At 38.9% G+C, this 25618-nt stretch overlaps 1 protein-coding gene across 3 annotated transcripts in view; it reads left to right on the forward strand.

The window, feature by feature from the left end:
- Positions 1-23352, forward strand: part of otud7a (OTU deubiquitinase 7A) — a 57990-nt gene extending 34638 nt beyond the window's left edge. For all 3 annotated transcript variants that reach the window (XM_028451240.1, XM_028451242.1, XM_028451241.1), the window contains 5 exons: positions 3990-4117; positions 4220-4369; positions 18480-18594; positions 19487-19571; positions 20593-23352. In XM_028451240.1, the coding sequence (XP_028307041.1) occupies positions 3990-4117; positions 4220-4369; positions 18480-18594; positions 19487-19571; positions 20593-22155 (2041 nt within the window). In that variant the 3' untranslated portion in view covers positions 22156-23352. The remainder of the gene's footprint in view (positions 1-3989; positions 4118-4219; positions 4370-18479; positions 18595-19486; positions 19572-20592) is intronic.
- Positions 23353-25618: the final 2266 nt, after the last annotated feature.

Consider the following 25618-nt stretch of genomic DNA (forward strand, 5'->3'; position numbering starts at 1 on the left):
GCTAAATGTGCTGTGGCACCATCTTTTGTTTCAGCAGCTTCCATTTGGCACTTCAAAAACTAAAACAGTTGGTAACCATGTAATACTGCTTCTATATGAGTATGAGCACAGGGGAGAACAACACCCACGATATGGTTCGAGGAGGAACAATATTTAAATGCAGTCTTATAAACAGGGTTGGGATCAATTACATTTTCAACTGTCCATGTTTAATTACAACTAAATTATGATTACGGTGACCAGCATTTTTAATTAATTTAATTAAAATTAAAGTTATTATTTTTATCAGACAGAGCTGAGACTTTCAACATGGCTGCTGCTTGGTTGAAGGGTGTGCAACGTCAGGTTTGTTTGGACTGCAATTATACCGTTAATAAATTATTTCATCAATAAATGCTTTACAAATTCCGATGGTCCTACCTCTACAGTGATGATGTCATCAGTCCTTCCTCTACAGTGATGATGTCATCAGTCCTACCTCTACAGTGATGACATAGAGGCACTTAGGATAAAAAATAGTGACGTATACATGTTTTTCCTCATTGTGACGCATTTATTGAGTGATGTGACTGAAACAGGAGGAACTTATAGGGATGAAATTAAGGTTGGTAATTTCAATAGGGGCCAAAAATGTAGCTTTTAAGATGTGCACATTACAGAGGTTAAAGTAAGTGAAGGGACAATTGCATAATGTGTATTAATAGAAATAGACAGTTGATATGTGAGAAGATATTTATTGAATAGGTAAGAATTAGTTAAAAAAAAAAAATAGAAACTATGAACAAGTGTAAAAATTAATCAGTTTTAGTTGTCTGGCTCACTGATGGGGTCTGTTTCCGGGTCCTCTTGTGGTGTTGGAGGTGCTTTATTTTTTCTGTGTGGGTATAAAAAGGATCATGAGACAATAGCGTTACATTGTGTAATCTTTGGGAATGTGTGTTTGTGGTAGAAAGAAATAACAGTAATTATCCAGATCAGGGAAATCCTCAGTGTACTGAAGTAATAGTTCTTCAGTACACTGTGGAATTCTGACATCATCACTGTAGAGAGTGATGTTGTCAGAATATTGCAGAAGTTTCACAGTGATGATGTCATCAGTGCCAGCTGGGAGCAAATACAATTTTCAAGGGGGCGTCATTGAGTCATTTTGCCATTCACATGTTCAATTCCCCCAAAATATCAGATTTTTTGCCAGTCCTAATATGCGTTAAAATTTTCATGAGTTTTTGAACGTGTTTCGGTCCCCAAAAATGCGATCTCTTTTTTGTAAGAAGAATAATGATAAAAAAGAGTTGCATTACAATAGGGTCCTACGCACCCTTGTGCTCGGGCCCCAATTACACCATATTTGTAATTGAATATCATTTATTTATGAACCCAACATGTGGACCCATCTCCTGGCTGTCAGTATAAATCATTACTTCTGGAACTTGCCTCTTCTTGCTCCGGGTTACCTTTAGCTTCAGCTACAGTTGTATAAATAAAAGTGAAAGTGGTTTAAAGAGGCAGATTGGAAACTAACTCTGTTTTCCTCCTACGCATGGAAAGCTTGTGGCTTCTGTTGTTGACTGAAATAGACATAGAGACCGTCCCATAGGCTACCAGAGAGATGCTCTGTGTTGGAAAAAAAATATCTGATCAAACACAGGTGATTCCTGGATCTTTGTGTCCGCTCTAGGGTTGTTTGCTCGTAGAGTTTAATTTGTGTGGGCCGGTGTGAACACGCAAATGAAGTCTAGAGCAGATCAGGCAAGTGAATTCTAGAGCAAGGGTCACCAACACGGTGCCCGTGTTTTTATACAAAAAATACACAAAACTAAATATTTACACAAAAATTACACAAAATGACTCCTGAATCACACTACAATGGCAACAAAAACAACAATTATACAAAAAATGCACAAAAACACAACAGAAAGATTCAAAAATATACATGAATCCAAAAAACATTCATTACAAAAAATTTTAAAATTAAAAAAAAAAAAAAACAGCAAACATTTATGTACAAAAACACAACAGAATGTAACACAAACACACATAATTCATTACAGAAAAATACACCAAACAAAAAAATATAATAAAATATAAACAAACACATTTATCATGCACATGTCCCATAGAATTAAACCAGGAAAATTTCACCCACATTTTGCACCGGCAAATATACCACTTTATAACACGACAGAGTACAGAGTATTTACACTTCTTTTACACCGAACCTTCAAACACACACTCGTTTGGCCATAATTGACAACTCTATTTATACTCCCACATAAATGCATACTTCTGACGGGCACTGTACTAGTTCTTTAAATAAACTGTTTTGACAATACCAAACACATCAGTGTTTCAATGTGGAGTTTACATGTTTTCATGAGGTTATATTCTTCTTTCAAACCATACTTTGTATGTTTGGCTCATTGGGTTTGTGGTCCATGTCTTTCTGTTGGCCCTGCATTAGACTGTAACTCTGTTCAGGGTGTGAATTAAAAAAATGGATCAATGCATAATAATAAAACAATAAAACACCCTTTGAGTCCAAACCCATAGAAGAAACTAAGCAGAGCTTTGTTTTCTTGCTACTTGTCGAACAGAGTCGGATTTCATTCCTTGTTATTGCCTCAAGCTCTGCTATTGTTGGTTTGTACTTCAATATAACATTAAAATGCCATCAAGGCTGGATGTTATTATAGTTAGTTTATTTTATATCTAACTTGTAAGTATTTGATATTTTTTTTAAAAAAAATACATTCCAGGTAGTTTAACTGTCACAAAAACATCTGTCATTAGCATCAAGATCTTGCTGAAGAAATACCTTTAACCCTTTAACACCTGTATTATTAACATCTCTGCCTGTTTTTGTCTATAAAATGGTCAGTACATGACACTTTAGACTTCCAACATTTGGCAGTTTGTTACAATTTATTACATGTTCTATCAGTGTAATATGAGAATGAAGAAAAACAAATAGTTTTTCCAATAGAGCGAGTTACGGTCATTTTAATGTGCGCATACCAGGATGTGTCGCCAGCGACGCGGTAGGTGTTAAAGGGTTAAGGTCAATGATTTAGTCATTTCCTCATCTAGTTTATTGCTCTAAGACTGTAATACAATAATTAGGTTAGCGATGTTTGATGGTCCCAGTCTGAGATAATTAGATGAGTTTAATTTACATATTAAATGGCTATTTGTTAAAGTGAACAGACAACTGAATTCCCTCTGCTTGGTTTCTCTTTCCCTCTGCCTGCATCGCTTTTATTTGAAAATATGGACCTTGTTTACTTTAATGCTGAACAAATCCAGAATGATTGGGTTAGATTACTGAGGCTCATGAGCACCACAGACAGTTGCAGATGCTTACAAAGGCAGAAAGTAGCTTAAAGTCCGTGTAAAGCAACTTCAGTCATTTTCTTCTAAACACATTAAATAGGTCATAAATGTATTCCTTAAAACATGCAAAAAGCCATTCAACCATTTATGATTTAACTGTGGAGCTAGGCTTCACAAACTCTTTCAAATGTCTGTGGGGGGGGGGATAAAACACATCCGCTGGTGCCACATTTTCCATGAAATGAGCAGTTCTGACTCTACCCAGGAGGGATTCACATATTCGGACTCGGGCGGAGCAGTCTTTTCCACTGACACCCCGTTTGGCCCATTCTGAGCACTTTTGGAGCACTATTGACGCTGGAGCCGCTTTCACACTGCTCTCTTCCATAGACACGGCACACGTAGGCGGCGTCCTTCCCGCGCGTGGGCGTGGTTCCAGCGCCTCTAACTGACACGCCCCCAGCATTTCAGAGCAGAGAGAAGTGCTTGTTTTTCCATGATTTTGAGACCGAATTTTATTTATTCAGCGATTTTTTTCGTCTTTCAAATTTGGCTCAGTGGTCAATGACATGTTTCTGTTGTGTGACAAACTCATAACACAAATGTATTTCTGCTTTACACGGACTAGAAACGTGAGACTCGCCTGCTTCTCCTTTCAGGGTAGATAACTCAGAAGATCCCGTCTATGAGAGTCTGGAGGAGTTCCATGTGTTTGTGCTGGCCCACGTGTTGCGCAGGCCTATCGTAGTGGTGGCGGATACCATGCTTAGAGACTCAGGAGGAGAGGGTAGGACACTAACATTCTCAGTAAATGATCTCATTAGATGCTACTTTGAAACTAATCTGTTAAGTAATGACACTTGATTGATGTGTTTGAACTCAATTTCAGCGTTTGCTCCCATCCCGTTTGGAGGACTCTACCTGCCGCTGGAGGTTCCTCCGAGCCGCTGCCACTGCTCCCCTCTGGTCCTGGCCTACGACCAGGCTCACTTCTCTGCACTGGTGTCCATGGAGCAGAGAGACCAGCAGCGGGAGCAAGGTGAGAACATAAGTAAACACACAAAAACCTGGAAAAGTAAACTCAAGAGTAGTTTCAGAGTGACTGCCCTCTAAGGGTTGAACACCGGCTATTACAATTGAATTTTGCTATTGGTTGAAACAGATTCTTTAGATTCCCCTGCATCATCAACTTTCACTGTTGGCCCCGCCCTTCCTAAAACAGCTGGGAGGAGGGAGGAGGGTTTCCTCCAATCACAACCCTCAGTGAGCAGTGATTGACAGTTTTAATGAGGAAGTCTAATGTTTCGTGTGTGAAACAGCCACTGTAGCGGTGATGCTTTTGACTCTGTGCTTCTATAAAGAGCAGATTCTGCGCTAATCAGAGGGTTCATCAAGCTATGTGTGTGTGTACAGACACATAGTGTGTGTATCCCCGTCTGTCTCTGCGTGTGCGCGAACCTGTGTCTGTGCGTGTGTGAGGCAATGTTCTGAGGCTCATGGCTAGAGTAGATCAGGGACTGCTTGTAAGTATTATATTGTCTGTGTGGAGGTGGGTCTGTGTGTTCATGTTTGTGAGCTGTGTATTATATACTGTATAGTAGTTGAGCAGGCAGTGGTTTGTTACTGCCAGCGTTGACTGGCATGTCTTACTGTGTCAGGAGTAACGCCCATAATCAAGAAATTTTTTGAAAGCAGTGTTGTAAATTAGCACATGTGCTAACACACTCAAAACAATACATCTGTGTTACTAATGTAATTGTGATGTCCATATCAAATAAAGGGAATCACTCCTTCACACTCACACAGTTCTCATGCCGTGACACACTAAAGCTGTGGCTGAAACTGTTGACATACAAATGTAAAGTTGTTTATCGAGTATAACGAGAAAAAACCTCCACCATGTGCCAAATATCTTCTTTGCCAGATGTTGGCAGTTTTCTGCTTGGAAGAAATATCTATCCCCATTGATAACGATGTAGTAGGTCCAAATGTATGGGCACCAGGGTTGGGGTTAATTAAGTTTTTCAGTTACGATTACGTTTTCAGTTACCCATGTTCAATTAAAATTAATTTACGATTACAGCTTTTTTACCAATCTATCTATAAAAGCAAGAATGTTGTGTCTGTGTGTGTGTGTGTGTGTGTGTGTGTGTGTGTGTGTGTGTGTGTGTGTGTGTGTGTGTGTGTGTGTGTGTGTGTGTGTGCGTGTCTCTGTGTGTGTGTGTGTTACAATTACGTTCTCAATTACAATTAATGAGCCTGAAATAAATAACCTAATAAACGTTAACCTTCCTCTTGTGTTCGCTTTCTGTTAGCATCAATAATGCTAACGGGTCCTAAATCAGCAGTAAAATAAATATCTACTTTCTTTCCTATCTATTGGTTACCTTGTTACGCTTCCTAATCAATGAAAATATAGGTTTTAATATAATTTTTGAATGGTAAAATGTGGGAAAGCTTGATATGTAACATATTTTAATAATTGTTTAATTGCATAAGTAGAACTGTACATAGAACTGTAACATGGTTCCCCAGTTCAGCATTAAATTATATTTTTTATAGAATTTTCATGAAAATTACAAAATAAATTATCTGAACCCAATTACAATTTAATTACGATTACAACGGCAACATATTTTTAAAATGGCAATTATACTGATTACACAACTATAACATCACATCTTATTCTCATCATAAAACAGTCGTCTCTTCTCCACCCCTTCTATTTCCTACCCTAACTCCCTCTTCCCTGTTCCCTTCCCTCCCACTTAAGTGTAACACTGCCCTCTCTTTTTATATTCTCCCTTTAATAAAGTGTTTCTTAACTTTCCTTAGGGAGGGCTGATGATGGGCACAGTTATGCAATAAAATAAATGTATTTATTTAATTACAATAACAAAAGATGCATTGCAGTCTTTAAAAAGATTGCACTTCTTGTTGTGTTGACCTTTGACAGCATGTGCAGACAAAGTTGAAAAAAAAAAAAAAATGAAAATGTTTTCTCGAAGAATCCAAAATATGGAGGCTTAGGGTGCTTTCACTACATACCCTATTATTAATTACGTTTCCAGGGTGTTTGTTTTAGGATTACCTTTGGAAAATATAGGACATGATGGTGCAACTCCGTCAATGACTCGGCAGCGGCACACAGCAATCACACAAACTGTTGTCACGGCAACAAGCACACACACACTCAGCGCTCGTGTGTCACAAACATTTCCACACCCAGTGTGATTATGGGTTATTTTGAATCATTATTAATGATGTTTCTGGGGAGTTTGATTTCAGATTTCTTTTGGAAAATGCATTTTTCTGACTGAAGTGTTGTTTTTGTCTTTAGGCGGAAGTATTCTGTCCAACAGGCGAGTGACCGTTTGTCCCACGTGACGTTGTTTAGAAAGTTTGGTGCGCTCGGCAAATAGTTAGTAGTGTGAAAGCAGACCACCACATGAACTGCACCGAGTCCACAGGACTATATATGTGAAAGCACCCTACGTTATGCAACAATTGGGCAGCACTTACTTTGGACTCAGCTAATGAATAGTGAGGGAGGAAAGTGTTCTACCTGTCCTGCATGGGGAGAATAATAAAGGAGACGTCTGTCCAGTTACCTGTGATCCATTATTAAAACTGGCCTTTTTGCAGCAGAAACCAGGAAGTGGCCAATATAGAGGTAGTGAACACAACAGCCATCGTCCCAGGAACTAATAATATGGTTATTGTGGAGCGTATTGGTAAGTGGTGTGGCCACACTCAGGGTTGGGGTCAATTATATCTTCCAATTAAATATAATGTTCAATTACAATTCAGTAACGATAACAGTGACCAGCATTATTACCAATTACTAAAGTTCAATTACAATTATTTTTGTATCCTCAGAAATTACAATTAATCAAAAATCACAGAGCCTAAAATAAATAATCTAATAAAAGTTCATCTTCATCTTGTGTTAGCTTTCTGTTAGCATCTCTTATGATAACGGGTCGTAAATCAGCTGTAAAATACACTAAAAACAAAAATCTATCATCTAATTTCTTTCCCATCTATTGGTTACCTTGTTAGGCTTCCTAATCAATGAAAATAAAGGTTTTTAAAATTTTTGGTGTGGGCGTCGGAACCTTTTTTGTGTCAGTATACCCCTCGATTTCAATGTTGTTAAAATGGTAAAATGTGGGAAAGTTTGTAATGGAACATATTTTAATAATTAATAACTACATATGTGTAGGACTGTACATAGAACTGTAACATGGTTCCCCAGTTTTGTGTTAAATTATAATTGACATTTTTTTATGATTCTTCATGGCAATTATCTAAACTGAAAACGGTCTCTATCTGATAACATAAGATCCTATTCCTTTTGTATAAACACTAACCTTGATATTAAGTCAGTTTAAAGCCGTGGTAGACAAACAGACTGACATAATTACTGACCTGACTTCAACTTGTTCCCTTTAATTCCGCTGCAGCAACAGACCATAACAATTCATGAGAACACATCCTCTTTCTAAAAAAAAAAAAACATGTTTTGCTGCTGTAGGCACTTGTCCATCCCTACTTTATACACTAAATCTTTGTTGGAAGCAGCTGCGGTTTTTCTGTTGTGTTTTTTTTTTTTTTACTTTACAATGTAACAAGGCTTTAGCTTGTAGAGCCACAGTCTTTGAAAAAATCTGAAATCTTGTGAAAATAAAAAATCTGACAAAAAGGTTTTTCAATTTAATTTGAATTTAACATTCTGAATAGTTTTGACACAATTATGGTACATTACAATTCATTATATGAATAAATGCTTATTTTTTTAATGTTATCTGATCAAAAGACTCAAATAGGATGCACTGTATTTACTATAAATCTGAGTTTTGTTTTGTTTTTGTTTTTTTAGGCAACAGACAGAACAAATTTCTCATAGTCCACATTGGGACGACAGCGCTGCAGATTTTCAGTTATTATTTTCATGTACTTATTATTTACTGACTTGTAAGCCTAAATGTTTTTTTTAGGTATATTTGAGATTTTTCATTATATAATGCACAATAAAGGAAATTGATTTGAGTCACTTCTGATTTCAGATTTATTTTCTTTGTTATAAAAATAATTCTCAAATCTTACATAGGATAACCACTGATATATCCCAAATTGTACATTGATGTTACGAGGCATATTTAAGAAACATCAAGTTCTTTTTGAGTATGCCGAGGTTAGCCCTATTTAAAAAAAACAATACATGATCACATGAAGATAAGTGCAAAGGTTTGCACTGACTGTCGCACAATGTTCCTGAGTCTGGTACTGTCTGTTCTCTGTGGAGGTTTGCAGGTTCTCCTCTCGTCCACCAGAGGGTGCATTTGACCGCAGCACCTGCAGCAGCTTCATCACAACAGCACCGCATGGCTGTACTTTTTCAGTCTGGTACACTGTGTCCTGCCATAGGATCGGGGCACATTTTATCTGCAGTTTCTCTCCAAGAAAGCTCTCGCACGCCTAACCACGTGCATTTGTGTGTCACCTGACGGCTCCAGTTTCATGGCAGGGATTGTCTATTAATGTGGAACTTGATTTTACAGGAAGAGCTGTTGTTTTTTTATGATTTGTGAAGTGCAAGGAGTGGTGTTTGCTGATCAGATGTCAGACAGACAGGCTGGGACTCAGACTGACAAAACTAATCTTACCACTAATTAGGACAGAGTAGCCTCTGCTAAGCCTTCACCACAATTCCACACACAGGCAGCGTCCCTGGCCGGTGGGGCCCCAATAAACCAACTCTCTCTGCGGACACTCAGAACACTGTGTGGACTCTTAAGGTGGACGAAACCTCTCACTTCCCTTGGAATAGTGTGAAGTAAAGGAGAAGTTGGTCTTGATTGTGTGTTCAGGTGACAGACGACAATACTGGCAAATTATGGCACCGTGCTTTCTTATGACCTGAGACTAAATCACACCAAGTCTGAGCATTTTTGGCTACGTTCACACTGCAGGTAAAAGTGGCCCAATCAGATACAGACAGAGGTGGCAAAAGTGCTAGTCTTCAGTACTCAAGTAAAATTCTAAATACTTGAATAAAAAATGACTCTGGTAAAAGTATTGAAGTTGCTCCCTTACTTCAATCAATCAATCAATTTTTATTTCTGTAGCGCAGTTTACAACAAAGGTCATCTCATAGCGCTATCAAAATATAAAATGCATAATAATAAGGAATAAACTAACAAAACCCAAACTTGAGTAAAAGTAAAAAAGTTCATGCTACTAAATGTACTCTTCAACCCCAACGGACCCGCCGGCGGGGGCAGCTCTAGCTTCCGTGACTCACACATGTCTAAATGTTGTAAATAAAGAATTAAATCACACAGACTAACAATGATTGAAATTAATTTCACTGACATCTTACAGTTACAAACTTGTGGAAAACTTTAGCACAGTTTTACGCCTGAACTTTTTGTACAAAAACGTGTATCTTCGTCCTATTGTTTATTGTTATCACCAAAGTTGCCTTACATTAGTTCATTTATTTCTGCTTTTTTAGCCTTTCCTACTGAGAATTGGCTTTATATTTGATGTAAATCTCCAGGTTGTTTTTTTTGGGCGCACTCCAGTTTTCTGTATTTAAAACATGATTTATTGTCACTCAGTATCATATATTTCCAGAGTTTCAGATCATCCGTAACCACTAAGGGTCCTACTTCAATCTGAACAAAAATTTGCTATGTAGGTTACGTAGAAGCTTAGAAAAACTATTTGTTATTTTGTTATTGGTATGTGATTTTTGGAGAAAAGTGGCTGGGCTGAGGTTAAATGTTAATGTGAACTGCCAAACAAAAAATTGGATCTGTGCAATCAGAAGTGAGAATTATTGCTCAATTCTGATTGAGCATTAATGCTCTGATTGAGCATCAATGCTCAATAATGCTCCTCAATCAGCATTAGTGCTTCCAGCTCTCACTGATGGTGAGAGATGGAAGCACTTTGGTGACTGAAGGCAGAAAATATTGCTCAGGACATAGAAATATTTTTATTGAAATGTAGTTTAAGAATTTTCTGGAGCACCTCCCAGGAGTGGGTTTTCCTGAGAAAGGTATTCAGGTGAAGTGGGCGTCTAGTTCCCGTGTTTGCTTTGTAGCAGCCCACTGTGGCACACCTGCTGTGCGATAATGACTAGCACTGTCTTTCATCAGCTTGTTTGTGCTTCTGTGGTTCAAGAAAGACTGACCCTTTGGAAAACTTTGGAACTATTTCAAGCTCATGCTTTGATACCAAAACACTGACAGGTTTTCTTTGGCTTTCCTTTCGTCTAAAAAAAAAAAACCCCATCTGAACACCTACAGAAGTGGTCTTTTACACAAAGACCACCTACTTGACAGCACTGCTTTGCATCTTTTTTTATGAAATACTTCCAGTTGAATAAATCAACCGATTAAACGACACTAAAAAGGCATTCATTGGGACTTTATGAATCACTCAAGGTGTGACAGACATAAGAAGTTGAATCAGGGCAGGGGTGGACTGGGACCAAAATTTAGCCCTGGTATTTTCTGTCCTGACCAGCTCACTACAGACACCATCTAGAAGCCGCTATTAAGTCAGTGATGCTCAACATGTGGCTCTTTATGTCTTCATTTTAGTTATTATTCCCCCAGAAAACCTTAAAAGGGGTAAACATTTTAACCCCTTTTTACCTATTGACACTTTTCTAATTTTTGTCTTTTTTTTTTTGGCCACTTTTCATCCAAATAAGCTAACTTTTGCCCCATAAATAATACTTTTTGCCTCTTTTTGTTTCACATTTTTGCCGTTTCTCACTATTTTTTGCCACATTTTGACCTTTTCTTCCATTACAAATCACCTAGTTGATCTTTTTTGCCCATCTTTTGGTCACTCTTGACTGATTTTGGCCCAATTTAGTAACTTTTGACTCTTTTCTTGCCACGTTTTTGCCACTTTTGGCCCCCTGTCACCATGACCGGACCGGCCCACTTTGGGTCGACGGCCCACCAGGACGATGCCTGGTATGCCAGATGGCCAGTCCACCTCTGAACCAGGGTTGTTTCTATACATCGGGTTAGTTAAATCTGCAGCTGTGCAAAGACCAGGAGTCGGGAAGTCAATTTCACTTTTTCTCAGGCAGGACAAATTGTTCTTGGGTCCCAATGGGAAGCATTAACCTGTTGTGAATGAAATGGGTTGTTTTATCCTCTGAAGGGCTCTAAAGTTTAATGAGAAGCATATTAAAACATTTAACAGCCTCTAATTTCCACCATCAAGAACTAATTCTCTAGTTTTTTATAAGGTGTGTTGACACAATATGCAAAAGCCTCTAAGCATAAGATTTATAACCAATGGTCATTTCAATGCAATGTAATTAATAATTTTTCTAACTCGAACATTAGCTTGACCTTCTTCACCGATAGTAAATATTGTTTGCGTCTGTGGATGGCTATGCATCATGTATACATACATACATATACATATATATATTCACTTCACACCACCCTGGTGGCTGTTCTTCACACGGCATCAGTAAATGTCAGACATTTTTCTGATTGATTATGCCTGTGTGTGTCATTGTCAACATATTACAACCTTTTCACAGAGGTGCAAACGCCTCTTACTTAAAATGTCCAAACTCTGTCGGATTTGATCGTACAATTTTAACACAATGTTAAGTTGCAGCATCGTTAATTCAGGAAAATACTGCATTCTACTATTGTGGAAAACAGTTAATATCTTTTGGAAGGAGATAATGTGGGATGGGAAGATGCTCCTTGTTTTATTGGAGGGAGGGAGGGAGAGCATTTCTGGTTTAAAATTTTAGAAATAAAGGCTTGTAAAATCAACATTATAGCTACTATATTGAATCTGTTTAAGGGAAAGTGCATTGTGACGTGTCAGTAAATTTGACAGAACAATCTTAATTGAACACAATTGGTAGGTTATTGATCATTCAAACTCATTTCATATGAAAAGTACAACAAACATCCTGATGAAGGGAAATCCTGCTCTTACACTCAGCAAAGTAAAGTTGTTTATGTGCAGTCAATGGGATTGACAAGTGCTTGGAAAGGTCATTAAACTGGTGTCCATCAGCTTTTTTTCCCTCACTGCTCATGCTCTAACTTTCTCCTCCTTTTCCAGCATGTACCCCCCCCCTTAAATCTATTTGCCAACTGAGCAAAGTCTGGCAAGCATCTCCGCTGCTGAGTACACAGCTTGCATACCACAAAGCACTATGATGTCATTCCTGCACAAGCTATGAGAATTGGTCATTTAAGGACGATAGAACAAGGCTGCCAACCATGGGGATAGTAAATACATTACAGCACACTTTAATCACCTGGAGCTCAATTGGCAGCGTTGAGGCTCTAAGTCTGGACCTGGCTCAGAAAGGAACAATAGCAAAGCACACACAGAGTCACATTTGCTAAGATACCAAAAAAAGAATGTGAGATTTATTGTGCACGCTAATGGATTGCATGTGCTGTGTTCATCTGTTAGGCGTGATTTACTAAAGCAGGGTACGCACAGAAAGACAAATAAATAAAAATAATGAATAGAATAATAAATAGATTTTGCCCCTTCCCGACCAAGGATGGCAAAAGCCACATTATTTCATGTTTTGTAACCTAGGTTACCCCAGGGGTACACAAATTGTCATAGGGGTTGCGTGAATAGAAATGAAAAACAGCATAACAATGTTGGAATCTAGAATATAAATCAACCAGCAGTCAGGAGCCTCCATGCATTGCCACAAATGACACATGCAGAGTCTCTTCATGCAGCCTCAGACAGAAAAACACAAATATGAAATTTACCAACACAAGCTTTTAACCAGGCCCACAGTGTTTTAGAATGGTGAGAAAAGCTGACAGTGTATCGTGGGAGCAGAAAAAAAAACCCCTCCACTCCCCATCATTGCCTGCTGTGTGACCCCCAAGTGAGAATTTAGTTGAAACCACATCACTGTTGCTTTTTTCCCCTTTTTGTGTGTTTATGATTATGAATGGATTCTTCTGAGGTGGTTCTTAAGAAAAAAAACTTTTGTTTTTTTTTTTGCTGTTTTTTTAAAAACCAAGCCACTGCTTTTTATGTCTAAGTAGATGTATTATATTTTATCACTATATTGTTCATCACTATTTCTCACATTTAACACAACACACTGACTGAATGCATTACATGTTTTATACCAGTGGTTCTCAAACTCTTTTACCCCCTTTTCTCTAGATTTTGAATCCAACTACCCCCTTATGTCCGACTACATAATTTTTTTTTCTGTGTAAAAACAACCAATATAGAATATAATGCTGGAATGAATGAGTAATTAAGAAAAAACACATTTTAAAGTCCATGTAAAGCAAATTCAGCCATTTTATTCTAAACACTTTAAATAGGTCATAATTGTATTCCTTAAAACATGTAAAAATCCATTCAACCATTTATAATGTAATTGTGGAGCTCGGCTTCACACACTGTGTTTCAAAGTGTGTTCAGGATTTAATGGGCGGGTCGGAAATCATGGCCGCGTTACGTAACGGAGCCATCATTGGCATAAACCCGACCCTGCTGCTGAAGCACACCAAACTTCCGTGGCCTCCAGCGGGTGCAATTTGAACCCTAGCTGAAAACAAACCACATATTCAAACACGGAGAAATAAAATACGTCCGTTGGTGCCACATTTTCAATGAAATGTGCACTTTTTTTTCGCCTTCAGGTGACACAGTTTTTACTCTACCCCGGAGAGATGCACATATTCAGACTCGGGCAGAGAAAACCTTTCCGCTTGTCCCGATCCAAGCATTTTTGGATTTTTCCTGTTTTTTGGTCTTTCACGCTGCTCTCTCCCATAGGGTTAGGGTTAATACACGGAGGGAGACGGTGCCCTTCCCACGCATGGGCGTGGTTTTAGCACTTCCAACTGACACGCCCCCAGTGTTTCAGAGCAGAGAGAAGTACTTGTTTTTCCATGATTTTGAGACCTAGTGATTTTTTTCATCTTTCAAATTTGGCTCAGTGGTCAATGACACATGTTTCTGTGGTGACAAACTCGTAACACAAATTTATTTCTCCTTTACACGGACTAAAATCTCATTTTGTAAATAAGTGAATGAAACAGTATTTAGTGCCTCCTGAGTAAATGTATTTCTTCAGTTTTTGTCATTTACGGTCATTTTCCGCCTAATGTACGGCCAAGACTGACCTTTGTATTTTCAGTTCCTGTTCTAATCAAGATCATTTCTATCACCATTTTGTGCATTTTTAGTGTAGTTTTGTGTGTTTTGTTGTTGTTTGTCTGTTCTTTTTATTATTCAGTATATATTTCTCCTATTTTGTGTGTTTTTGTTGTCATTTTTGTGTGTTGTTGGTATTATTTAAATTATTCTCTCTCAGTGTGTGTGTTTTTGGTTTGGTTGTTTCCTAGGTCGTTTTGTACGTTTCTCTGTTATTGTTGTGTATTTTTTTTAGTGATCTTGTATGTTTTTCTCTCATTTAGTGTGTCTTTGTTGTTTTGTGTGTTGCTGGTAATAGTAAGTACTTTTCTCTCTTAGTGTGTGTATTTTGTTGTTGTTTGTTCTTTTTATTATTCAGTATATTTTTATGTTATTTTGTGTGTTTTTGTTGTCATTATCATTTTTAACTAAAAATAAACATCATAAAACCCCACATGTTTTATGCTTTCATTTGTTACTTTTCCACTCTCTCTCTCAAGTACCCCCTGTAGTGCCGTCGCGTACCCCCATTTGAGAAACTGTCTTAAACAATATCAGTCTCAAAGACAAACGGTCCCAAATAGTTAACAGTCTGACTTTGCTCACCTAGTTCCATGAGTAACCCCATGATTAACACTTTATGACTTAGATGATTTCAATTTATTTCTTTGCAGACATGTGGTTCATACTTGGTAGTACTCAATCCAGATGAAAAATGTCTGTTCACAGTTGGCTTTTGTAAGTGGAAACGTTTGTGCTATATGCCTCCAATGCAGTACAATGTTGCAGTACAAACTGGTTTGCAACTTACAGACAGGATTGTTGTGAAAGAAGTGTCATCCTTTAACTTTACTAATGCAACCTTATAAGTTCTGACTGTAAACCTCAACATTTTGATCAATACCAAATATTATGACTAATTGTGCAATGCAAAACCTTGATGAGGTTGTCCATAACTAAAGCAAACTGTCAACATCAGGCTGTGGCCAGTCCACCCACAAACAATACATTATGATCTCTTTAAACCATTTAATAGATAAATCCTAGATTTACCCTGTGTTCCACCAAAGATAAGAGAAGATGGAACCTTGTATGTAAACCTGATGCTGTCGTTGTGGCGCCACGACAGCGTGTGTGATTGCGCAACAGACACGCACACACACTCGCAACCCAGCGCTACATCAGGCAGCACACACACAAATATCCATCCATCCAATTTCAGAGCCGCTTTGTCAGCACACAAACAAACACATCACACACATTTCCACACTCCCTTCCGTATTACTCTCACATCATTCATTTATTTTACTTGTCTCTTCCTCATACTGTTCACATGGTCACATGGGACTATATGAGTGAAAGCACCCTTAGTGTCACTTTTGTAGACTTGCTGTACTTTTGTAGGATTTTTCAGTGATCGGGTGCTACCGTCTTGGGAGAGCAAAGGACATAACCAAAAGGGACCTTTAGGGGGAGCGCTAAGCACAAGTCATTTAGTTCTGCTTTAAGCAAATGTCAGCAAAACAGGAAAAACTTACAGAAATGAAAATGCTCTCTTAATGCACTTTAACATCTAAATTGTCAACCCGGTGTCACATACTGAGTTTACCTCCGTACTGAGATTATAACCCTAACTAACCCAATCAATTAAACACGTGTCCGTTCACTTTGAAAACAAAAATAACAAAAATATTTATTTTTTTTTAAGCAAAAATTCATTTTCCGGTAGCATATACAGTATGCGCAAGTACAATCTCAGTACAATGCGAACTCAGTACATGACACCGGAAATGTTTCTGGTCTGAAATCAGCCATATAACCTTCTGCTACTACATTTATAGTTTATTATTGTAGTGTGTTGGCTATGATTTTCCAAATGAGCTCTTGCTATTATACTGCGTATTTACTTGCTCATGTTTATTGATGTGCAACGTAAAAAAAAAAATACAGACACATTTTTAGCTGTTTTACTTCTTCTGTCCATTTCAAACCCCAAAAGAAACACAAAAATAACAGACATCCAAACAATTGTCTGTGCAGTGTCAGTAGGATATCAGGGGGAGAAGGTGCAGCTCGTATCTGGGTCTCTGAGCCGCCTGCAGCGTAGAGCGGCCTTTTGGCAACTAACAATTTGATGCAACAGGGAGAGCCTGCAACTTCCATCTGTGGCTGTGAGTGAATGTTAGCTTATCCTCAGCTTGAACAGCCTGTGTCGCTGCTCTCATGGTAGCGTCTCACCATACACATCATCCTGTAGAGCAGTGTAGGGCTGGGCGATATGGATCAAAACTCATATCTTGATATTTTATCTCAAAGTAGTGATAGAAGTTTTAAATCTCAATATTTTAACTCAATAAAGTCTTTCCAAAAACACAATTCTGGGTTAAATTTACTGATGAAAAATGCCACACAGGTACATTTATCAACAAACAGCTGCACAATAAGTGCCACTTTTGGCTTTTTCTCAGCATGTGTGTCTGGGTTAGGATGCACTCAGAAATCCATCTAACTTTTTTTTTTTTTTTAAAAAAAAAAAAAAAAGAAATCCATCTAACTGTACTTTTCATTCTGTTCTGAGAAGTAACGAAAGCAGCGACTCCTAAAACGAGTAATTTAATACAAAATAAGCTATAAAATATATATCTCAGAAATGTGGGAAAATTGTAAATGAGACTTTTGACATGTTTAACTGTAGTCTATGAATAAAACTAAATACTTGTATGATGTGATTTGTACTGTTAAATCAAAAGAAGTACAAAAAAGAAGATAAGATAAGAAAAAAAGATATCTCTCTCTCTATATATATATATATACCTGAAAGAGAGAAAGTGGAAAATTAACAAATGAAAACATTACAAATATGGGGTTTTATGATGTTTATTTATTTTTTAGTTAAAAATGATAATCATAATAATGATGATAAAAATGATCTTGATTAGAACATGAACTGAAAATACATGGGTCAGTCTTGGTCCCACCCCAGGTGGGCGATGACCAAAAATCATAAAAACTACAGAAATATATTCATTCAGGAGGCACTGTAAATAATAATAATAATAAATACTGTTTCATTATTCTTATTTACAATGAGGTTCTTTAAAATATGTGTTATCACTCATTATTTCCATCATTATGCTCTATAGGCTGGTTTTTGGGCCTTTATGGTTCTTTTTCTGTTCTTCGCACCAACTACCAAGTTACATTTTTGGACTGTTTTTAAACTGTACGTGGCGAATAAAAATGTTTCTGATCCTGATTTGCTGCATGACCAACAAAGATCAAATCTAGCCACTGGGTCTTGAGAGGCTCTGATAAGGTTATAGTAAATTATATTTGTTCGTTGTTCAACGGCGGGTGCTACCCTGCCTTCGCCGTGTTTGTTTTACCTGTGATGTAGCTTGAGAGGGAGGAGCTCACGTTCATATGTAGGGTAGGAGGAGCCAGGATTGTCAGGAGGAGGAGTCTTTGCAAACAAAAATCCAACTTTGCTCATTTGGAGCTGACTTTTGACAAAATGTGGAATAACAAGGGAGGGAGAAAACAGAAGTCTTTCAACTGTGTCCCTCTGAATGAGGCTGAAGGGATGTATATCACTGTAGCAAAACCATTATAAAGTGAATTTTTCATAATACTGCCCTTTGAAACATTGGTTTGCAAGCAGTAGTCACATAATGGTACCAAGAGCATTTCAGATACGTGTGATTGGATTTGCTAAACTGGAATAGTTTTAAGAACAATGACAGATGGAACAGGCCCCCAGGCTGCTTCTGCTGACATGCATGTTGGATAATCTATGTCAGGTTATTTATCATGCTATCACTTAGCTCAAGCACCATAATAGCCCTGTGAAAAATTGTGTTTGCCTAGTGGCCATAAAAAATATATTGTAGGCACGTTGCTGCTGAAACTGCACCACCAACTGCACTTATATTTTGGTTCTTTGTCTCTTCCAGCTGTTATCCCCCTGACTGACTCGGAGCACAAGCTGCTGGTACTCCATTTTGCCGTGGACCCTGGCCGGGACTGGGAGTGGGGGAGGGATGACAACGATAATACCAAGCTTGCCAAGTAAGTCTTGAATCTCCAATCTCTGGGTGATGCTTATCAACATCGTACACCGAGGCAGCGACTGCACATGTAGGGTGAGAGAAAGGGTCAACACTGCAAGCCAAGGCAGCGCTATCGTTCTGATAGCTCTAAATATTCAGTCTGTGCTCTGGTCAGAGAGATAGCAGGAAAATGACAAATCGTGAGTTCTGTCAGTCTTTGGTTAGGTTTCACAGGAAAGGCCGAGCGAAAGCAGCAACAACTTAAAAGACATTAATGCAATAATTTGTATTTGGTACACTTTGGGTGATTCATTCAATCTTTACCATGCATATGCCAAATAAAATGGTCAATTTTGTCTGAATAATAAATTTCAGAGTTTTAGTTATTAGTTGATGTAAGAAAAGTAAAGATATTAGTCTATTATCACATATTTTTGGAAAATAAAAGCGATATTTCTAAATGTCAATCGGGTACAGTATAATTGCGCTTTGATCGTTTTTCTATTGAAGGTTGTTTTGGAGCCTCGTATCTCCCGTGAAATCTCACCGCAGACTTCGCTGCAGAAGGACGCTCCAAACCTCATGTTAACTCCGTATTCCTTTATTGTTTCTACTGGGGCAGTTATAATTTTAAAGTATAATGCTTAGAAATGTCTCTGTCTGTTATTCTCTCCACACGTACCGCGCTGTGTTTTCTCAGAGAGAGTCACGTTCTGTGACGTGTTTTTGCAGAAAAAGTGTTTCCATAGCGCTTTAGCGACACATTTCTGAAATTGCTCCTCATGAAAGCGTAAAGACGTTTTTGCAATACATTAGTGTTTTTTCGAAATTCAGGTGTTTGCATTACCAGTTTCTCTAGTTTATCAGTGTTTTACCTTTATCTTATTAATCATACTCTTGTGTTGGAACAGCCTCATCCTGTCTTTGGAGGCCAAACTCAACCTGCTGCACAACTACATGAATGTAACATGGATCCGAATTCCATCAGAAACAAGGGTAAGGTCGCCTATGTCACGTGTCTGTGTATGCCCATTGCAATGTTGGTTGTGCTTAATTTTATTCGTGGAGAGGCTCCTATTCCAGATGCCGAGGGTGTTTCCAATTCAGAATAAAAGTTAAATCCTCATTAAACTGACAATGTAAACACTTAATTCCGAATGCAAAAGCAATTCCGAATTTAACTTAAATCCAAAAAGGTGGCTGTTTAATTCCAAATTAAATATAATCCTCTATCTTGTAAACGTTTAATTCTGCTTTAAGTTAATTCCGGTCGTTCTGCGTATGCTCGGCTAGTCACGATGATGCGCTGGTGACGACGTAATCCAAGATATCCGCCTGGACTAGAGCCGAGACTATTTGTTTAATAAGAGCCTTAGAAGATATGGGTATAATGAAAAGAGTGGATGGACAGAAGCATAAATATGTGGACATTCACATGGACATCAGCAAACGGAACAGACTTCATTGGACGGGTGATACTAAAACCCGTAGACGGAGTAAATGCGCTTCCATACTGCATTCACAGGCTGTAATATCACCAAGTTTATCATTGTACCTGTTAGAGCTACTATTTTTACCAGAGAGCCAATATTTATTCCTGGTTACTGTTTTCCTGAGTTTTCCTGGGCTTTATGCACCGGCGATTAGTTCCTATCTCCTTCTCAGTGGACCAAAGTGAAACCATATGTTGTTGTCCAACTACAGTCAAAATAAAAGTGAAAACAGTTCTTATTATGTGGTCTTCTATGTTGTAGCCGAAAAGAAAAGGTTTGTTGTGTGTTTTTTCCTGATAGACGTGATACGTCACGTTCCCCCCCTGTCCAATCAGAACCCTTCCCAAACCCTAGACCTAAAGCGGAATTGAATAAAGCTGAATAAACATGTTTACCATGTAAACATCAATTCGGAATTACTATTTCTAAGTAAATACAAAGCAGTAAATTTCGAATAATTCTAAATTAAAAAACATCATGTAACCGTGGCCATTATGTCTTCTTCTGTACTTGTCTTTGTGCAGGCTCCCCTGGCTCAGCCAGAGTCTCCAACGGCCTCTGCAGGTGAGGACGTCCAGTCTCTAGCAGAGTCAATGGACTCCGACCGTGAGTCTGTCGGAAGCAACTCTAATGTGAACACAGGAAAGCCGAGCAAAGAAAAAGACAAAGAAAAGCAGCGAAAAGATAAAGACAAGACCCGCGCAGACTCTGTCGCCAACAAACTGGGAAGCTTCAGCAAAACTCTGGGGATTAAGCTGAAGAAGAACATGGGAGGGTTTGGTGGCCTCGTACATGGCAAAATGAACAAATCCAACTCCGGCTCAGGTCGTGGAGGTGAGAACGGGGGAGAAAAGGTGAAAAAGAAGGAGGCCAAGGCAACCAAGGGAAGCAAGGAAGAATCGGGACATTCAACCAGCTCCACCTCTTCAGAGAAAGCAATCAGTCCCTCGCCTACGGACAGACCCTCCAGTTCGTCTCCCACTGAAAGACTGGACAGTTTGGGGAAAGTCTCAGGAGACAAAAGCCTGGAGAACTGGAAATACAGCACTGATGTCAAGCTGAGCCTCAACATCCTACGGGCTGCCATGCAAGGCGAGCGCAAGTTTATTTTTGCAGGTCTGCTGCTCACCAGCCATCGGCACCAGTTTCACGAGGAGATGATTAGCTACTACATAACCAACGCTCAGGAGCGTTTCAGCCAGGAGCAGGAGCAAAAGAGGAAGGAGGTAGAGAAGAAGCCCCTCCCTTCCAACGAGGCCCCCACCAAGAAGCTGGAGCATGAGAGTGTCTTCCAGAGGGAGCGGTCAGACAGCTCGCCCCCGGAGAGCTGCTCTCCCATCCTGCCTCATCACACACACTCCTACAACAGTGCCCCCCCACCTCCACTCAGTGTCAAGATGCAAGGCAGAAACAGCCCCATCCCTGCCACTCCACTCATCCCTCCTTCGGTCCCTCCTCTCACCCCACCCACCACCTCACACCATGTCCCACACCCGGGCCCGACCCCCGCGCCTTACTCCTCCCCCAGTATTGGTGCTAAGAGACCCGGGCCCGTTCCTGTGTCTGCCCACTACAGCCAGACTCCGCCCATCCAAAGGCACAGTGTAATCCACTTACAAGATGTCAACATGCAATCCTCCATCTTCCAGGATGAGCCCTATAAGCCGATAGTGGGCACCCTCAAGACATGTGCCACCTATCCACAGCAGAACCGCACACTCTCCTCCCAGAGCTACAGCCCTGCTCGTCTGTCGGGGGTTCGCACCGTCAACACTATGAACACCCTCTCCTACAACATGCCCGGGGAACACAAGTCCCACACCTACACCAATGGGTTCAATGCGGGAGACATTCAGGACTGCCTAGAGTTTGCCGATGAGGACAACTCATCTCACACCTGGCTCAACCAGGACAAGACTAAAGGGCGGAGCTCTGGGAGTCCTTTGTACTGCTTTCAGCAGCGCCGCTGCAAGAGGGAGAATTGCTCCTTTTACGGCCGGCCGGAAACTGACAACTACTGCTCGTACTGCTACAGAGAGGAGCTGAAACGCAGGGAGAGGGAGAGTAAAGTGCAGAGGCCTGTATAGCCATCACTGCTGCTTCAACAGCATCATCTGCACTCGACTTATAGGGTTACATGAAAACAAATGATTTTCTTATTTTGTTAAGGATTGTCTGTGTGACCCCATTGCCCTGCCCTTGTTGGTAAAGTTTGTTACTTTATGATGGGGAAAGCAGAACTTCCAACAGTGAGCAACTTTGGCCAGATAATGTTACCTTTTTTTTTTTAATTACTTCTGTTTATTTTAATTTAGTCTTTTACTTGTTTTAGAGTAAAAGTCATCTCACTCAGTGTAATGTAACTTCCTGTATGTGAAGAAAAGTTTTTATTTTTCAAAGTACAAAAGACTTGCATCTCTTCAGGAAGGAACATTTTTGCTCTTCTAATCAGTTTAAATGCAATACCTCTGCTTAATCTCCAAATTTATAGTTGTTTTGCAATCAAAATGTTAATGGGGGATTCACTATTAGACTTTAAAGCAATAAATTGGTGATTTGTTTTGCAACACTTTCTCCCACCTTTTGTCTATGCACTAATACTAGAGTTACTGTAGGTTACCAGTGTCTCGTACATTGTAAGCGGTTGTCAACGTGCTTTTGTAAACAATTTGAGCCACAAAACAAATAAATATGTAAAGATATAGATGGAAACCTTGGAATAGGGGGATATTTAAAAGTCGTGTGCCCATTTGTTCAAAAGTTTACTCTGTCAGAATAAGACTCGAGTAATAGTTTCGTTCTAGTTGATCCTAAAGGCGGGCAGGCACTGTGTGATTTTTCCAATCGTTGTACTCAGCTCCAGCTCAAATTATTCGACTCAATTCATGTTCTCACACTATACAGACCAACAGACCTGAATGCTCACACTGTACGTCCACACACGACACGTTGGGTTCTTGTTTCCGGAAATGCAACGTATAAAGAAGAAGAAGAACTCTGAAGCGTCACCATTAAAACAGAAGAAGAAGAAGAAGAACCTGGAAGAGGATAGACACTCTCAAATTTGAGCAAAAAGAGCTTCGAAACAGAAAAGGCTGCGATGCGATGGACCAGGAACTGACTGGACAGACGTGGGCAGTACGGTCCGTCAGTTCTACAGCCGTCCTACAGTGTTGCCTCACGAGGAGCGACTGTTTGATTTACATACGACATACGATTACTGATCGGGAGCTGGTCATGTGGTGTTAATCGCTTCTCGTGACCCTATGCATACTACACCATGTATACTATAGTATGTATACTATAGTATGTATACTACACCATGTATACTACACCATGTATACTAGACCATGTATACTATAGTATGTATACTACACCATGTATACTACACCATGTATACTATAGTATGTATACTACACCATGTATACTACACCATGTATACTACAATATGTATGCTATACCGTGTATACTATATTATGTATACTACAGTATGTATACTACAGTATGTATACTACAGTATGTATACTACAGTATGTATACTACACCATGTATACTACAGTATGTATACTACACCATGTATACTACACCATGTATACTACAATATGTATGCTATACCGTGTATACTATATTATGTATACTACAGTATGTATACTACAGTATGTATACTACACCATGTATACTATACCGTGTATACTATAGTATGTATACTACACCAGGGTTGGGGTCAATTCTAATTGTAATCGTGTAATTGATCATTACAATTACGCCGTAATTTTCAAAACCTGTTGCTGTCGTAATTGTTGAATTGTAATTGAGTTCAAATAATTGACTTTGTATTTGTAATTGCCATGAAAATTCTATGAAAATTGTAACTTAACACAAAACTGGGGAACCATGTGACAGTTCTATGTACAGTTCTACACATATGTAGTTAATAATTATTACCATTTTAAAAACATTTAATCAAGGCGTATACTGACTGAAAAAAATGCTCAGACGCCCACACCAAAAATATTAAAACCTATATTTTCATTGATTAGGAAGTTTAATAAGGTAACCAATAGATGGGAAAGAAATTAGATGATATGTATTTGTTTTTTGTGTATTTTACAGCTGATTTAGGACCTGTTATTAATATAGATGCTAACAGAAAGCAAACACAAGAGGAAGGATGACTTTTATTAGGTTATTTTTTTCAGATTCAGTAATTGTGATTCATTTTAATTGAACTTTAGTAATTGAGAATGTAATTCTGACTGACTTTTTGAGGATAAAAAATAATTGTAATTTAATTGTAAAAAAAATGCTGGTCACTGTAATTGTAATTGAACATGGGTAATTGAAAACGGAATTGTAACTGAAAAAGGTAATTGACCCCAACCCTGCCATGTATACTACATCATGTATTTTACACCATGCGCGACATACGATTTAGCCGAGACTCGGCCCGATCCCAAAAATAGATGCACGAGTGAAAAATCGGCTCAAAATGGAGCTAAAATCACAGTGTATGCCCGCCTTAAACAACCTCCTTCAACCTGTCAGTTTACAAACACTGCCAAACTGGCTTTTTTTTTTTTTTAAGATTTTGTAAAAGGTTACATCTCAAATGTTCCCAAAGTTTCTAGTGCCAAACACCAAACGATGTGCATAGGATGGAGTGCTACTCAAATATGCAGTGTGTGTTTCTGTGTGTGCGCTGCCTGTCAGCCACTCTACAACGTGGGGAAGTCAGAGCTGGTCAGTGTGTATTTGTCCGAGTGTTATCGTCTCTTTCCCTCCCCTGCACAGTCACACACACACACACACATGCACACTCAATGTGCAGTCATGCTATTAGCACTACGTGGTGACCTGTTGTCTAGATGTGTCACCTTGTCCCGTGTCAGATTGTTCTTCTTCCATATCTAGAGGCCGTTAGAAGAAGCACCTGCTGCTACGAGCACCTCAAGCCTTTGTGATCATCAGTGCTTTAACCAATCAGTGGGTTTGTTTTTCACAACCCTGGGCCTCCAAGTGCTTTTCTGCTCATTCGACTACTGTAACAATGCAGTGTTTGTATTACTGTTTGTTACTGTTTGTTCTGGTGATGCTTGGATAATGTACCATGCTGTCCTTAACTGTGTCCTGGCCAAGGATGTCCACTGCTCCCTCTGTTTGCTTTTGTCTCTCTCTCTCTCTCTCTCTCTCTCTCTCTCTCTCTCTCTCTCTGCAATGTTGCTCCTCTTTGTTCTATGTGAGAAGTTCATGGACTCTTCACCATAGTAGGACTGTAAGATATTGTTTTGTATTCCTTTAAGAGTTTTACACTACTTTAAATTATTAATTTGCACATTAGGTACAGATGTAAATAATAAAAAAAAAAATAGTTTATTGTTACAAACATGGTGTATTGTGTGTGATATTTCTGTTCCTGCAAAGAACACTCAAAGAGCCAAAGAGTAAAGATGGCATTGCTAGGTCTATGTCTTAGAAGTCTATGATTCCCTTCAATGTGAGTGCAACCTTTCAGACACCATGTAGAAGCTGTTATTAGGTCAATGATGCTCA

This window comes from Gouania willdenowi, chromosome 6 (genome assembly GCF_900634775.1).
Source record: "Gouania willdenowi chromosome 6, fGouWil2.1, whole genome shotgun sequence".
Taxonomy (NCBI): Eukaryota; Metazoa; Chordata; class Actinopteri; order Blenniiformes; family Gobiesocidae; genus Gouania; species Gouania willdenowi.